The 15,469-nt window shown below is 38.4% G+C and overlaps 1 protein-coding gene across 2 annotated transcripts in view; it reads right to left on the reverse strand.

Annotated features, from left to right (window-relative positions):
• The window catches only part of LYST (lysosomal trafficking regulator), a 129,398-nt gene that overhangs the window by 53,655 nt on the left and 60,274 nt on the right, over nt 1-15,469 (reverse strand). The window contains exons 26-32 of one of the 2 annotated variants that reach the window (XM_077813446.1): nt 14,094-14,260; nt 13,213-13,365; nt 10,083-10,274; nt 6,836-7,014; nt 5,070-5,276; nt 3,146-3,322; nt 296-363 (exon numbers count right to left, since the gene is read on the reverse strand). In XM_077813446.1, the coding sequence (XP_077669572.1) occupies nt 296-363; nt 3,146-3,322; nt 5,070-5,276; nt 6,836-7,014; nt 10,083-10,274; nt 13,213-13,365; nt 14,094-14,260 (1,143 nt within the window). The remainder of the gene's footprint in view (nt 1-295; nt 364-3,145; nt 3,323-5,069; nt 5,277-6,835; nt 7,015-10,082; nt 10,275-13,212; nt 13,366-14,093; nt 14,261-15,469) is intronic. The other variant, XM_077813449.1, reaches the window with a different exon arrangement.

Below are 15,469 nucleotides of genomic sequence, written 5' to 3' on the forward strand. Positions count from 1 at the left end.
CATTTAATTGCATGGTTCACATGCAACGGGAGAAACATCCTGATGGATACAATCGCTAGCCTTTCATTGGAAAGAATTATTTTTTTAAAAAAGATATATGGCAAATAAAAGATTAAATGTTCTGAAATTTAAATAATGTTGTTGGTTATTAGTGAAAGCAATCAGAGAACGTCACTTACAGCATAATAAATGTTGAAACAGGCATGGATATTGATTTTAAAAGATTTTTCATATAAAAGTACATGGCATTTAGCAATGAGATTGCTAAATATTCTTCCATAGACCTTTTACTTACTTTTGCTGATTATTAATCATAGTCTTCTGCCAAGCAGCTTTGTTCACACATTCCTCTGCCTCATACTTCTTTTGATCATGAAATTTAAAAAAAAAAAAAAAAAAGTCATTCCACTTTAACGAAGCAAGTTAAAATTTGCGCTTTGTTTTTCATCTGCAAGTTCCACATCAGGAACCATTTATAAAGTTACAACTGAGACACAAATCAATGCTCCCAAAGACATCAACAGAATCCAAGTCTGCTCACTCAGTGAAGTCATCTCTTCTCACTTAAAGGATCTTATAGCATCAGACACTATCATTTCAACAAGGAAAGGAGTTTACTGTCAAAAACATAAATGACTTGCAAAGATTTGTATCAACTGGTTCCATTCTTCTAAGCAGCAGAAGTGGTTTTTAATTCACATATGGCCTATTCCCAACTCAGATCATCATATTGTCTAAGTAATATATTAGGACATATAGTGTACATTCATAGCAACTATTCAAAAGCTTGTGTGTTAGAGACAGGAGGGACCTAATGTACTCCAGTCATTATGTAAACGTATTCAAGAGGAACCTGACCCATCCTGAAGTCAATAGCGAAATTAACAAGGACTCCAGTGAGAATAGGATTTGTCTCTCTCTTTTTTTTTTTTTTTAAAACAATATAAAGAGTAATATATCCAAATGTTCTACTTTGCCACAACGCAGCTGGGGCTAGATTCACAAAGAAACATAAGTGTGGCAACACAAAGTCCCCATGCCTTACTTTTAAATGCCTAGAAAAATCACTGAAATTCACAAAGCCTGAGTTTGGTGCCTAGGCTCCCTACATAATGAATTGCGGGAAACGGTGTCTCAGAATGGGAATCACGGAAGAGCCAGCATATGAGGCAGCTCCCCAAAGCTAGCCAATGGGAGACGCTGAGGGGCGGGATGTGCACTGAGCCTCAGCCCCATCAGGGCGTTTGGCATTTAAGGCCTGGCTGGAAAGGTGGTGCCTCTCTGTGCTTGGGATTCTCAGATGCAAATCCTCTCTTGGGGTTAGGCACCTATACCATTTTTACAAGAAGCTGGGGAGCGGGGGGGAGGAGCATGGGGGAATGTGGTGGGATGGGGAAGGACTGCCCTCATACCTTTTAGCCCAGTGGTTAGAGTACTTACCTGGGATATGGGAGAACCCTGGTTCAATTCTTCCCTTCTGCTTCAGGGGAGAAGGTATTTGAACAGGGACTGCCACCTCTCAGGTCATTGCCCTAACCACTGAGCTATGGGATATTCTGATGTGGGGCTCCCTCCATCTCTCCTGTTGAAGCTGTTCCACTGTGGATAAATATTTTTAAAACATCTTTGTGCTAGAGAGAGCGAGGAAGCATGAGACTAACTCTGTAGCTGGGCGTTAGAGCACACACCAGGAAGATGGATCACCCAGGATCCAGTCCCCCTGCTCCAGTGATTTTTAAAAATTTATTTTGGGATTTAAAGTGGCAGTTAGGCACCTAAGCCTTCTTGTGAATCGAGCCACTTGTCCTTAATGATATTTCTGAAAAGAAAGCTATTACAATAGAGCTAACAATCATTTGTTCAAACTGAAAAGGATAGTTAATTTTGTTTAAACATATTTATATTAAAGAGAAATGTAGTTATGAATAGTCTTTTCTGAAAAGGAACATGCTGATTTGTTCACTACATTTTCCTTTTAGTTATCATAGTTTGTTGATTTTTCAGAAAAATGTAAGATAGCCTCTGGTATAATCAATCACTTGGATGGTTGGAAACCCAGTTCAGTGTCTCTAGATTCCATATTTAATCATTTTGTTACTTGATTTTTCATGATCTTGCTTATTTGACTAGAAAGGATGGTAACTGATTATTTTTTGAACGAGATTACATTAAATAGAAACTGATTACTGAATTTTTTGCAGAAAATGTTACAGAAAATGTTGCTTATAATCATAACCACCTATTGACCTGTTAGACACTTAAAACACCTATTTATATTGATTGATAAATAATCTGAATATAAAAGTAGAGTTGGGAATTTGACCAATAAAATAATTGGTCAAATTGACCTGTCAAACATAGGTCAAATGTTATCAAATAATGTCAAAAAGGTCAAATATTTCAAAGCACTCATTTAGCAGAACAGTAACATAAAAAGAGTAAGTTTATGGTCTAAGATTTAGACTTAGACATTTATGCCTAATTACCAAAAAACCCAGTTACTTAACTGAGTTATTTTAACTCAAAATTGCAAAGCACAATTAGGTTCTGAAAAATGAAAGAATAATTATAATTTTTTTAGCAATGTTAGGTGAACATCTAAATGTGACATTATTCAAGACTGAACAGTTACAAAAAGAAAAAAGGAAACTCATCTTCTCTCTGTGGAGGAGGAGGTTTAAACACTGAACCCTCCACTCTCCCCCACACTCCCTTTGAGTTAGTTTCTGTATGTTTGTCTAGTGAGTTCAGATTGTAAACTATTTGAGGCAAGGATCGTGTCTTTTAACTTGCTTAATATGCTTTGTAAATCATCATTTATACTGATGGCCTGGTATACACATACATGTACTAGAAGGTTCCAGTCAATCAAGATGCTCAGCTTTCAATTATCTTACCTTTTCCCCAACAGGTTACATTAGCATGTAGTAAAGTGAGTGATCAAGGTATCCGAATAAGCTTGCTAACAGATGGCACCATGATGCAGTCAAAAAGGTAAGCTTGCCAAGCCTAATAGAAACTGTGATCATCTTTGTGAAGTAGTTACTGTACACTACACATTCAAGTAGTATAGCGTTAATTGCAAATAATGATGTCAAATAATGAATTCTGGTTCACTAGGAAATGTTTATTAATATTCACACACCTCTTTCATGGCTTTAAGGAAGTCTGGTTCTGGTAGAGCACTGGGAGAAATGCATTTATAGCCACAAAATTTTAATGCATTCATAAATACTCCTGATGATGCTTGTTCTTCTTCGGTCAATTCATCCTTGTGATCATGCATTAACTCATACAGATAGAGGGCTAATTTAGGTCCATGCTAGAAGATGAATAAAAAAAGTATAGTAACACAAAGAACTTGCAATATAAATGTATATATTTTTATCTGTTACACTAGGGCAAGTTCTCTCTACTAATGCTCATGATTCTTGAGCTATTTTGGATTTTTCCTCTTCTGATATACAAAATCCCAAATTAGATGAAGGAAGAGCTTCTCTTTGAAAGAACAGACACATTCATATAGACTCCAGGACAGAAAAACCTGCACCTCAGCCCTCTAACTTCAACCAAACTAATTATTGAGAGAAAGCTCGGAAGTTAAAAGTAGTGGTTGAAAGTAGGAAATATACTCAACATAGTGCCCCAACAAAAGAACACTGCTGCTGAATTTGCTCTCTTCCCACTGCTTCTTTACACCTTACAGGGATTTTATATCCCAGTGAGAAACCCACATATGATCTGAAATACATGTGACTTAGGGGCATTAACTATTTATTTTGTTTTCTTCTCTGCTGTATGATAATAATAAGAAATCTGTGGCTCAGAGCCTAGAACACAGACACTATAGTCCAGACTTTTACTACAAAGCACCCTTTGAGTTTCCATGAGGCCTCAAATAGGGCTTTGCTCACATAAATTTCAAGCTTGTAACTCTGAGATATACACTTGTTGCTTCACAGACTGTATAAACAGTGACAGTACAGCTGAAGGGATGTGTCACTTTTGAGGAACACTGAAATGCAGTGCTCTCTAATATTACCAAAAAAAAAAAAAAAAAATCTGTTCAGCCATTTCTGAGTTATAAGGAGCATAAAAACACAGATTACGCAATCCCACTTAAAATTTTCAGAAATTCTCAGACAAGAATTTAAGCTTACAGTACAAGTTGACACTAGATTAAAAAAAATTACAATATACTTTAATGAGTAAAGACTGAATGCTAAAATCCAGGACATTTGCAACTAAAGTTCCATCACCAGCCTAACTTTGCATCACTACCTGCAGAGTTCAAAGGCCGAAGACCTCCTTACCGATTCCAATCCACTTTCTCAGTATGGGCTACTAGCCACCAATCTCACACACACACACACACACACACACCCCGCCACACCCACCCACACACACTCTCTCTATTGACTTTAGTAAACCCACCTACCTGTAGCACCCTTGCCTGCTACATTACACATTCAAATGTGCCTCTGCAGAAAACAAAATATAAATGTTCCTCTCTCACTATCTATAAGGCAAACATGCCTGAAATGATTCCATCTTGCCTCCTACAGAGAGAAGGACACATGCAAGTGCACATGCCCACCTTATATGCGAAACTAGAAAGGCATATGCTAAGTAAGTTCACCACATAGTTACAAGTGTATCACCTGCCCACTAATTCATCTAATCAGGATTTATTTTAATGTTATAAATCTCCCAGCACTTTCAGACATCTGCCATTAAACACAACAAAGATCAACCTCGCAGGAAAAAGGTTTCCTTGTCCTCCCCCCCACCAAATGTGAAATTTTCCACCCTGATTATGCCAAAGGCTCAGGAAGGACAATGTTCGTCTCGGGCCAGTAACAGCTTGTACATGTGAAAATGCTAGTACTATGTTCTGCTACAGTGAATGCCAGCAGGGCTAGAAGCGAGACTTGACAACCTCCGAAACTAACTTCTTCTGTGCATCCACTGGAAAAAACACTCCTGCAAATATTTTTTAAATTTAAACCAGGATGTTTACGTGCAAGGGCTTCAGAAGTTTTTATGCTTAAAAATATAGCAGTGCTTACTTGCAGAGCTGAGTTGAGACAATCTCGCATAATCTCCCGGTGGTTTGTTTCACATACTATCTCCAAAGCTTGCTTTCTTTCTTGCAATGGTTGTGCTGGAGACAAAATATGCACTAGGAGTTTTCCAAGCTGCATACGGAATGTATCCTTACAGGACCAGAGAATTCTCTTCCACTGTTGCCTAGGCGAGCTGATTCTGCTTGTACCCTAAAGCAAGAAGAAGTTTGTTTTCCCCCCCTCTCAGTAAACAGGGTTTCTCTGATCAGAACTTTACATAGAGCAGTGGTCCCCAGCCTCTCTGTGGGAATAGCATATTCCAATTCCCAGAAGACTGGCAGGGGCCTGACACCCCGCTGCCGAAATGCTGCCAAAACATGGCAGTAGCAAGAAGCGCTGCCGCCGAACTGCCACCGAGAAACAGCAACATGTCCGGGCGGCATTTCGGCGGGCAGTGCTCCGGGGACCGTGCTCGGCGGCGGCATTTCGGCGGCATGGTGTCCTGCGGGCACACGCAACTGCCCCGGTGGGTGCCACTGCACCAGCGGGCACCGTGTTGGGGACCCCTGGGATAGAGCATACAACAAGCTTGAAAAGAAAACTGGAACAGGAAAGGATACAGTAAATCTGGTAGAAAAATCTTATTGAGGAAACACATTAACAAATAATTAATTTACTGGGACAGAGGTTTAAAGATGACCTTACAAAGGGAAAAAAGGGTTTTGATATATAAAGGTGACTTGAAGATTTTTTATTTTTCTGTTTTTTCTGACATTAGAAATTCAGCTCTGATTTAGGCTGGAAGACTACGATGTTGAACTAACAAGACAATGGTGTCATAACAGCCAAGAGAGTGAAAGTTGACCAACTCTGAGGGACAGGATTTTTAATCAAATTGTTTTAAAAAACCCTCATTTTTGTTAACTTTAAATCACTAATTATAAACAAACACTAGTTGCAATTTTTCATGAAGGAAGCCTTTGCTAGAGATTAACACCTTAATTGACGGTTTGGTATCTAGAGCTCACAGTAAACATTCCTGAGACCTCTGAACAATACTCAAGCAAAAAAGTCTAAGACCAGACGTGGCATTCCTGATAGTTCCAAGGTTAAAAGAGTTAATCCCTTTCAGGTCTTCCTTAAGTCACAAAGGAACAGAAAATGACAAGTCAAATTTTTATTAAATCCATTGCAAGCTCAACTTGGGAACACAGGAATACAGTGAACCAACAGCAACATTCAGGGAAACAGTTTTTGGACACGTGCTTTTTTTTTTCTTAAATATATACAATTTCTTCTTTCTAGATATAAAACTAACTGCTTCAAGTTTTCCATGTGGACAAAAGCTACTCTCAGCCCAAATCCAATGATCATCATCTCCATATCTTGGAATTCCCCTTACTACACATCTTCTATGGCCTTGCTGAAATCTGAAGGATGGGAGCTCAGCTATGATGAGTATCATAAGAACTGACAGAGAAAGGTTCACTTCCTCCAGACCCCACACACCAAACTGATTTTAATTCCCCCCCCCAAATCTTTTTTTTTTTTTAAATGAGCACCAATTTATGCAAAGGTCAAAACTTATCCAATATCAGGATACTTTCTTATGCAATGGCCAAGTGACAAATTGCATTTGTATTATAATACCTGAGATGCAACAAAAACTGAACATTTATGAATATGAACAGTCCTACAGAGACACAGCATTCGCCACAATGCTCCTTAAGCAATAGGATGTAATACAGACATACTGTCTAGTTACTTACAATAGATACTTTGATTCCTTCAACCATCATTTTGAACATTTCTTTCAGAAAATAATTTGTACTGCTAGGCAGTTCTTGTTGGTCCTCCTCTTCAGAGGCTTCCAGCTGGGATGCTGAAAGTCTGCATTGAATTGTGGTCTCTGGTGTACCCAATACATCAAGGCAATCTTCAGTAGGTTCTTAAATTTTAAGAAGCACAAACAGATCAATAAAAACAAAGTAATCCTTGTGGCACCTTAGAGACTAACAAATTTATTTGGGCATAAGCTTTTGTGGGATGTAACCCACTTCATCAGATGCATGGAATGGAAAGTACAATAGGCAGGTATAAAAATACAGCATCTGAAAAGATGCGAGTTGCCTTACCAAGTGGGAGATCAGTGCTAACGAGACCAATTCAATCAGGGTGGAAGTGGCCTATTCCCAACAGTAGACAAGAAGGAGTGAGTATCAAAAGAGGGGAAAATGATTTTTGTAGTGACCCAGCCATTCCCAATCTTTATTCAGGCCTAATTTGATGGTGTCAAGTTTGCAAATTAATTCCAGTTCGTCAGTTTCTCACTGGAGTCTGTTTTTGAAGGTGTTTTTTGGGAAGAATGGCCACTTTTAAGTCTGTTATTGAGTGTCCAGGGAGACTGAAGTGCTCTCCTACTGGTTTTTGAACGTTACAATTCTTATGTCTGATTGGTGTCCATTTATTCTTTTGCATAGAGACTGTCCGGTTTGGCCAATGTACATGGCAAAGGGGCACTTCTGGCACATGATGGCATATATCACATTGGTAGATGTGCAGGTGAATGAGCCCCTGATGGTGTAGCTTATGTGTTAGGTCCTATGATGGGGTCTCTTTAATAGGTATGCGGACAGAGTTGAAAGATCAGTGGCATCTCAGACCATGCTAACTTAATCCTAGTGTACTGTAAGTAGTAATAGTCAAATATCCACTGTACTACTACACTGTGAATATATAAACAGTTAATCTAGACACTGGTTAAACCAAATTAAAAATTAGGAGTTAATCATTTAAAGACTCCATTCTGCAACTATTCCACATGCAGAACTCCCATACATTTCAAGTCCCACAAACAGCAAAAGTGGCCCCTAAAAAACACGATTCCCATTAAAAATTCAACCAATTCACGGAAATGGGGCAAACATAAAGGTGATTGACTAACTTTAGTAAATGGAAAGGTTCTGACAAGCCATATGGACAAAGAAGCCACATATATGCAATAGAAATCTAGTGTAAGTTTCCTTAAATATGCTTCATCCTACTATTTTTGCATGCAATTTTATGCACCAAAGAACACAGTACAGCCTAATCCACTAATGGGCCACGTCCTGGCAGGTAAGAACAAGGCTGTGTCACTTCCCCTGAAAATCCCAGTACTCTGTGGATTGGGGGCTAGGTGGTCCTGTGTCCCAAGAACCTCTGGATGCCAAGGTTTGTAGTTAAAAAGAGGTCACTCAAAGACAGTATGTCTTGAGACCAACTCCTCCAGACAAGGGATGGGGGGACACTTATCTTGGGCTGTGGGGGGGCACTTGGTGTATTGTATGTCCAATAGGAATTCAGCACATGGCTATAGGGACATAGGGAAATGGGGAAGGACAGTCATACAGAATTTCCACAGATCCATAGTCTACAGGGAAAACCTCAGAGTTGGCAGGTCTGGGTGCATGTGGAATGGATGGATGTGGCGTTGGGAAGATAGGTGTGGAGAATGAGTAGCTATATGTATGCAAAGGGAGTGTACATGCCTACAGATCTAGAACTGGAAAAGGAGTAGGTGTGGAGTGAAAGTCTGTATGTAAAGACTACAAATTGAGTGAAAGTGGTGGTGGAACGAATGCATGAAGTGGAGTGGGTGAGAGATGTGCAATAGGTCTGTGCAAATTCATAAAAATTAGGTAAGTTATTTTTAAAAACTGTAAGTATTGTCAGGTATTCATTATTATAGAATTCTAAATTGACCTACATTTCTGTATCTAATAATCTCAAAGGTGAGAAGCAAACTAGGAAAGCTCCCCCTTGCCTTAGACTTAATCAGAATTAGATATTTGTCACATGAACTGGTCCAGTTCAGTGAAATAAAAATTAGATCCAATCTGTCAAGTATTTAATACAAGAAGCAGAGACTAAGCTCCAGTGGTGAGGATGAATTTTAAAATGAAAAAAACATTAATCCAAATTCTGAGAGTCATAACCCCAAATAAACTCCGCTCCCTTCATACCCACAACATATTAAGAACATTAATACATTTTTAATATAACAGAACACTGGCATTGTAAGGCAACAATAAATATAAAACAATCCTTTGTCTGGCTATGCTGGAAGGAGGACAGGAGATACTGGATGTAGTTTAATTAGGCAACAGCTTTGGTCTTATATGCTTGGGAGGACCTGGCAGATAAAAGTGCACAGTGCAGGTAAATTGCTTAATCTTTTCAATATATACCTGGGGGTGGGAGGAAAAGGGCGAGGGCCTTCCATCTGCCTTCCCGCTTAACCATCCTGGTCCCCAGCCAACGCACTGCTGGGACCTCATTCTCACCTACCTCAAATGAGGGTTAAGAGGGGGCTATAAAGGAGAGGGAGATTGGCTTCATGCCATACCAGACATAGGAGCCCCAAATCCCACTTCCTACATTTCCACTCCTTTAAATCCTTTACCAATTCATTTTATCTGATTACTGCATCCCCTCCCTATGGAGTACCTACACTGGACAGCCACTCCATGTTGCATAATAAGTTGCGACATCATAGCCTAACTCCCATTTCATGCTCATCCCAACTAAGCTCTCCTCCCGCCCGCAAACCCATCGTGGGGAAGGCAAAAAAAACACCCACTTTGCCGTGGTCAATCTAGTGGGGGAGGGAAAATTCCTTCCCAGCCCCCCCAAGAAAGTAGCAACTAGCGCAGCAGATCCTGACAAAACCCAGTATTTCACCACTTCCATGGGTGGAGGATGGGTACTGCTTCACCTGGTCCAGGTGAAAGAGGGCTTTTCCTGCACCAGCATGGACCTATATAGTCCCTGCCGTCTCGGTCACCTGGGGGAGGGAAGAGTCAGCATTCCCACACTGACATGGTCTGCAGTGCAGCAGAAAGTGTCTCTCTTTCTTTCTAGCCCTTAAAAGGGCACACACCTTTTCCAACAAGCCAGACAGCAGTCCCCACCACTTAATGGGTGGTGTGATCATTGTAAGCATAGTTACCATATATTTTTTTCCCCTGTTCCTACCTTGATAAATGAACCTGTTAACCGCTAGAACAGTGAGTCTCTGTAACCTCTGTATAAACTCAGTCTCAGTGGCTCGAATAGGATTCTCTTGGCTCATTCGCCGCTGCATCATCATGTTAAGTTCATCACTTGCTACTAAACGCATTTTCATCACTAGTGTGTCAGACTGAGCAAGAGAAAATTTCCTGGAACCTTTAAATATAGAGAAATATATCAATAGCATCCTCATGAATAGATTAAATATCACATTCGTAACTTCACTGCATGCACCAATAGCTCTCATCTAGGAAAGAAAATTGGTTGTGGTTATGAGGGAAAATATTTGAAATATATTTCTTTAAAAAGGAACAAGGAATGTCCACGTTCTTCTTTAAATTTGGAAAAGTGTGACAGTTTTTCCAAATGTATAACATTCATGTAACAGGATTGAAGTTTAGAGATTTGATGAAAAACTCATCTTAAACTATAGCACATTACCTGTTCAACTGTTGAATTTTCTTTAGTTCTGAGAAATTGTATTTTGGAAACGCTATTCACTGTATAAAACAGCTTCTGAACAGTCACTCTTTCACTTCCCTACTTCTATAACGTTACCACATTACTGCTGTTATTGAAAAGTTAATTGTTCTTATACTAACATGCTTATAGAAAGTAGGTTTTAAGCAATGTGAACTAAGACCAGTGAAGTTAACAGCTCTGAAAGGTAAACACATTTTCATATTGATCTATCAAAAATTACTTTGATAGATGCATCTACTTCATATCTAATCCTGCAAAACATTTCCTGAGAAATGTTTTTGCAGAATGAATGGGTAGGCATGACCACCACTACTGCACCCGCTTCTGCAGGGAACTATATGAAGTGGATCCAGTAAGGTACTGGAGGGGCAGCTCCTGGTTTAACAGACTGAAGGAGGGGGGCATCAGAAGTTGACTGCAGGAATAGAAGTGTTGTTTTGGCAGACGAGAAATAATGGAATCTTTCATTGCAATTGAACCTTTGTTTTAAACAGGTTTCAGAGTAACAGCCGTGTTAGTCTGTCTTCGCAAAAAGAAAAGGAGTACTTGTAGCACCTTAGAGACTAACCAATTTATTTGAGCATAAGCTTTCGTGAGCTACAGCTCACTTCATCGGATGCGTACTGTGGAAAGCGTAGAAGATCTTTTTATATACACACAAAGCATGAAAAAATACTTCCTCCCACCCCACTTTCCTGCTGGTAATAGCTTATCTAAAGTGATCACTCTCCTTACAATGTGTATGATAATCAAGTTGGGCCATTTCCAGCACAAATCCAGGGTTTAACAAGAACGTGGGGAGGGGGGAGGAAAAAACAAGGGGAAATAGGTTACCTTGCATAATGACTTAGCCACTCCCAGTCTCTATTCAAGCCTAAGTTAATTGTATCCAATTTGCAAATGAATTCCAATTCAACAGTTTCTCGCTGGAGTCTGGATTTGAAGTTTTTTTGTTGTAATATAGCAACTTTCATGTCTGTAATCGCGTGACCAGAGAGATTGAAGTGTTCTCCAACTGGTTTATGAATGTTATAATTCTTGACATCTGACACTTTCCACCGTATGCATCCGATGAAGTGAGCTGTAGCTCACGAAAGCTTATGCTCAAATAAATTGGTTAGTCTCTAAGGTGCCACAAGTACTCCTTTTCTTTTTGTTTTAAACAATTAACAGAACACACATTTTTTTATGTAACAGTCTTCAGTGAAATCTTAAATGCAGCTGAATGTAATGACCTAGATACACAGAGCACCTTTCAGCCAAAGAATCCAAAAGCACTTCACAAAAATGATTCACAAACTATTATAGTCTGAAGTGGTAGTGCTACCTAGAGTTAAGGTTGCATAACACTTTCCATTACAGCATTTACTTGCTTATAAAAACTAAAATTATCCATGCCAGGTATCTACCTCAAGCAGATTTTTGTTGTTGTTGTAGAAAGTTTCCATTAAAACAGTTCAGTTGCTTTTAAGAATGAGATTAAAGAAAACTAGGTTTTTCTCATGTTAAAAAAAAAAAGTATACTCTTTCAGAAGCTCTAATACCTACATGCTTTGGAGCAGGATCTTGAAACTTAAAAGTTTGCCCTAATTTATCATCCCCCTCTAGTAGTTGGTCCACATAGAGGAGGAGAACTCACTACTACTATCAGTTACTCTGTTAGCTTAAGTTGTAGACTGGATTTAAAGATCAGAACCCTGTTCATGACCCAAGTTGGGGGGTCCATCTGATACTATATGACAATTGTTTTTCAGGGTTTGTCTGACGATTAGGAAATTTTATACAAATACTGTACGAAAAAGAATGTAACGTTGCAAAGGCACATGCTCAAGAAATGTCAGAATGAAAGTTGCCTGTGTGCATGTTTTATGATGCAGTCTTTAAGTATATGATCACATAATCCTGCGGAAAAAAGCAGTATGTGATCATGTAATTAAAGACTATCAAAATGCAAGGATGACAAATTATATAGGAAACCTTAATACTGGCATTTCCTAAGTTCACTGTGTGACTTTGTAATCTTAATGTTATTTTAACATAAGGTGTGTCTGTGTGGGGAGGGGCTATATATGTATGTTTGTTAACTCATTTCAAATCCAAGTTGAATTTGGCTTCTGGAGTCTTCAGGGATGATACAGTGTTCGGTGAAGGACAAATTATTGCTACACTCCCTTCTTCCAACATATAAGCAACACTTATTCTGCACATCTACTGAATGCAAAAGTCATACATAAGTTCACTACTGTTCACCTTACATACAACACAGAAAACTGAGATCATCATTTTTTCCACAGGTGGATTTGCACTAGACTTCCACAGGAGATTCACTCACTTCTGCTGGGGTGTATTTTGCTAAATTTAAATGACGCATATTTATTTAATATACTATGTTTCCTAAATATAGCAGTACATTGATTGAGGAAATGGTCGTGTAGTACCAAAAGTAAAGTTGCAGGGAACTCATCAACACAAGTCCACACATACACACTTTTACAACCTGTGTCTCATTAAATGCCAGAGTAGAAAAATATGACTGGCTCCATCACATAAAGAGGGCAGAAGAAGCGATAAAATTCTCTTAATACAACATATTATAAAATTTATCACTCACCAGCAATGCTTTTACGTTTTTGAAACATTGTGTGATGATGGGTAGCAGGTAAACGTAAAGAGTTAGCCAGATCCTGTGAGTCTTGGTTTGCTGTAGCTTTTATTAATTCAATAGCTGCCTGAAGAACTCTGAATTGCAGAGCAATTGCCATGTCTACAAATGAGAGGCAACAAAGAACATAGGACATTTTCCTCATGGTAGTTTACATAAATAAGTATCCAAAATGTTAGCATGGTTCTTATTTTCATTTTATCCTTTACATATATTTCTGTAACACCAAAATAATAGAATTTCACACATTACAAAACTTTTGAAAATGCATTTCAACACTGGTTTCTAAAAGAGGTGACAAGCCTTTTTTTGAGATGTTGATGGAAATTAAAAAGGGCCAGATATATTTAAGTTTCAAAACCACACACTTCCAAGAAAGTCACTGCAAAACCACCCCAATATTAGATGCATGTCACAGTATCAGTTACAAAGCAAAGACTCCCCCCCGGGCTTGGGAAAAAACAGCCACCAAATTTTAATGTCTTCATATTTTTATTTATTAAAAGTTATAAATGGAAATAACTATTATATGGAATCTCTGAATATTGTCACTATTTTCATAATACTCCAAATATTCCATTCTAGGCCTTTTACCTCAGATGTCCAGGCAGAACTCCAGTTACTGGTACATATTTATAATCCACAGACTAGGACTGTAATTAAGCCACTATTGTACAAGGGTCACTTACAGGAAAATAAGGTACACAACCAGGTACCCCCTCAACTCTAAAAATTAGCTCTTTTTGTCATAGGAACATCCTCTGTGAAATCTATGAGAAAGTTAGCAGTTCCATGGGATTTGAAAATGTAAGTGAAAGCTTATGACTTACTTTGTGTCTTCTCATTTTTATTATTTTGAAGATGTCCCAGTAGTATAATGAGGTCCTCAATAACACGAAAATACTGAGAACCTGAGGAACTGCAGGCATGAATTGTGACTGCTACTAGTAATTGTTGTATATCACACACAAGAAGCTTGTAGTCATTCAAAGGAATGCTGTAAACAAAGTCAGTTATAATTACTACAAATAGTTTTTTGTATTCATATGAAACAATCAGAATTAAAATGGCACTAACACAGTACTTGGTATGGTTAGTAGAAGGAAAAGTAATTTACAGATAATGTTACAAAATCCAAACACTTCCACACTAAATCTGATACTGCTGAAGACAGGAAACAAACTGTTAAACACAAAGACAACATTAGCTATGTTTTCATTCAGAAAAAGTGGACACCCAAAAATCTTCGGAAGAGATTCCAGTGTTAAGAATGAAGTTCCATATAACGGTCTTGAAAGCAAATGACTTTTACATTAAGTGAAGAACAGATCTGAATTATACATTTTTCAAATTACTGAACTTTAAAACACTACCATTCTCTCCAGTTTTGCAACTACAAATTAGTTTTACCGAACAATCAAAATTGAGTATTTGTTCTGTGCCCTACTAACTGAACACATGAGCAAACAGTTTTACTTTCTCCTCACTTTAGATTTCAAAAAGAAAAGTGTGTAAAATATTTTTAAACATCAGTTTTTTTGAGTAAACTTAGTGCATTATAAGATCGTTAACAGTGCAGCTATTCTTTGGATGGGAGACTATTCTTATGTAAACTGCATCTCTCCCCAAGTCTAGTTGCTCCTGCAGGTCAGCCACTGGTCACATTTTTAGTAGAATGCTATTGCTTCTTGTGCATGATTGATGTTTAGTTGTTTGCATAGTACAGTGTGGCTTACATCTGGGTTTCCCAACCTGGGAATGATGGCCTGAGACAAGGAAAATAACTGACTTTCAGTTCTTTAGTCCCATCTCTGTCTTTCACTGAAGGACATTGCTCATTTAAGTCTCAAAGTTTCCTATGTTCTACACAAATTTAATGACCCCCTTAGTTTAATTGCTGAACATCATTTACATCAAAAGTAAAGAACTATGACTATAAGTCCTTTATACTAAAGAAATTAATCATTTTTTTATTTCCTACATTAATAATTTTGTTTTGTGTCCCTTATTTTTGGTCTTTGTTACAAACTGCATCCCACATTTGAGCCTTGGTAAGTTGAAAGGTATGCTTTTAGCAGCAGCCTCCTTGCCAACATTGGTCACTATCTCCCAGCAGTTAGGACTCTTCTCTGCTGTAAAACTCAGCTGGCTCCCTGCCTATGTCATGCCCTCAGCATGCACAGCATAGCAGGCATAACAGCCAGCT

This window comes from Eretmochelys imbricata, chromosome 3 (genome assembly GCF_965152235.1).
Source record: "Eretmochelys imbricata isolate rEreImb1 chromosome 3, rEreImb1.hap1, whole genome shotgun sequence".
In the NCBI taxonomy this organism is placed as follows: domain Eukaryota; kingdom Metazoa; phylum Chordata; order Testudines; family Cheloniidae; genus Eretmochelys; species Eretmochelys imbricata.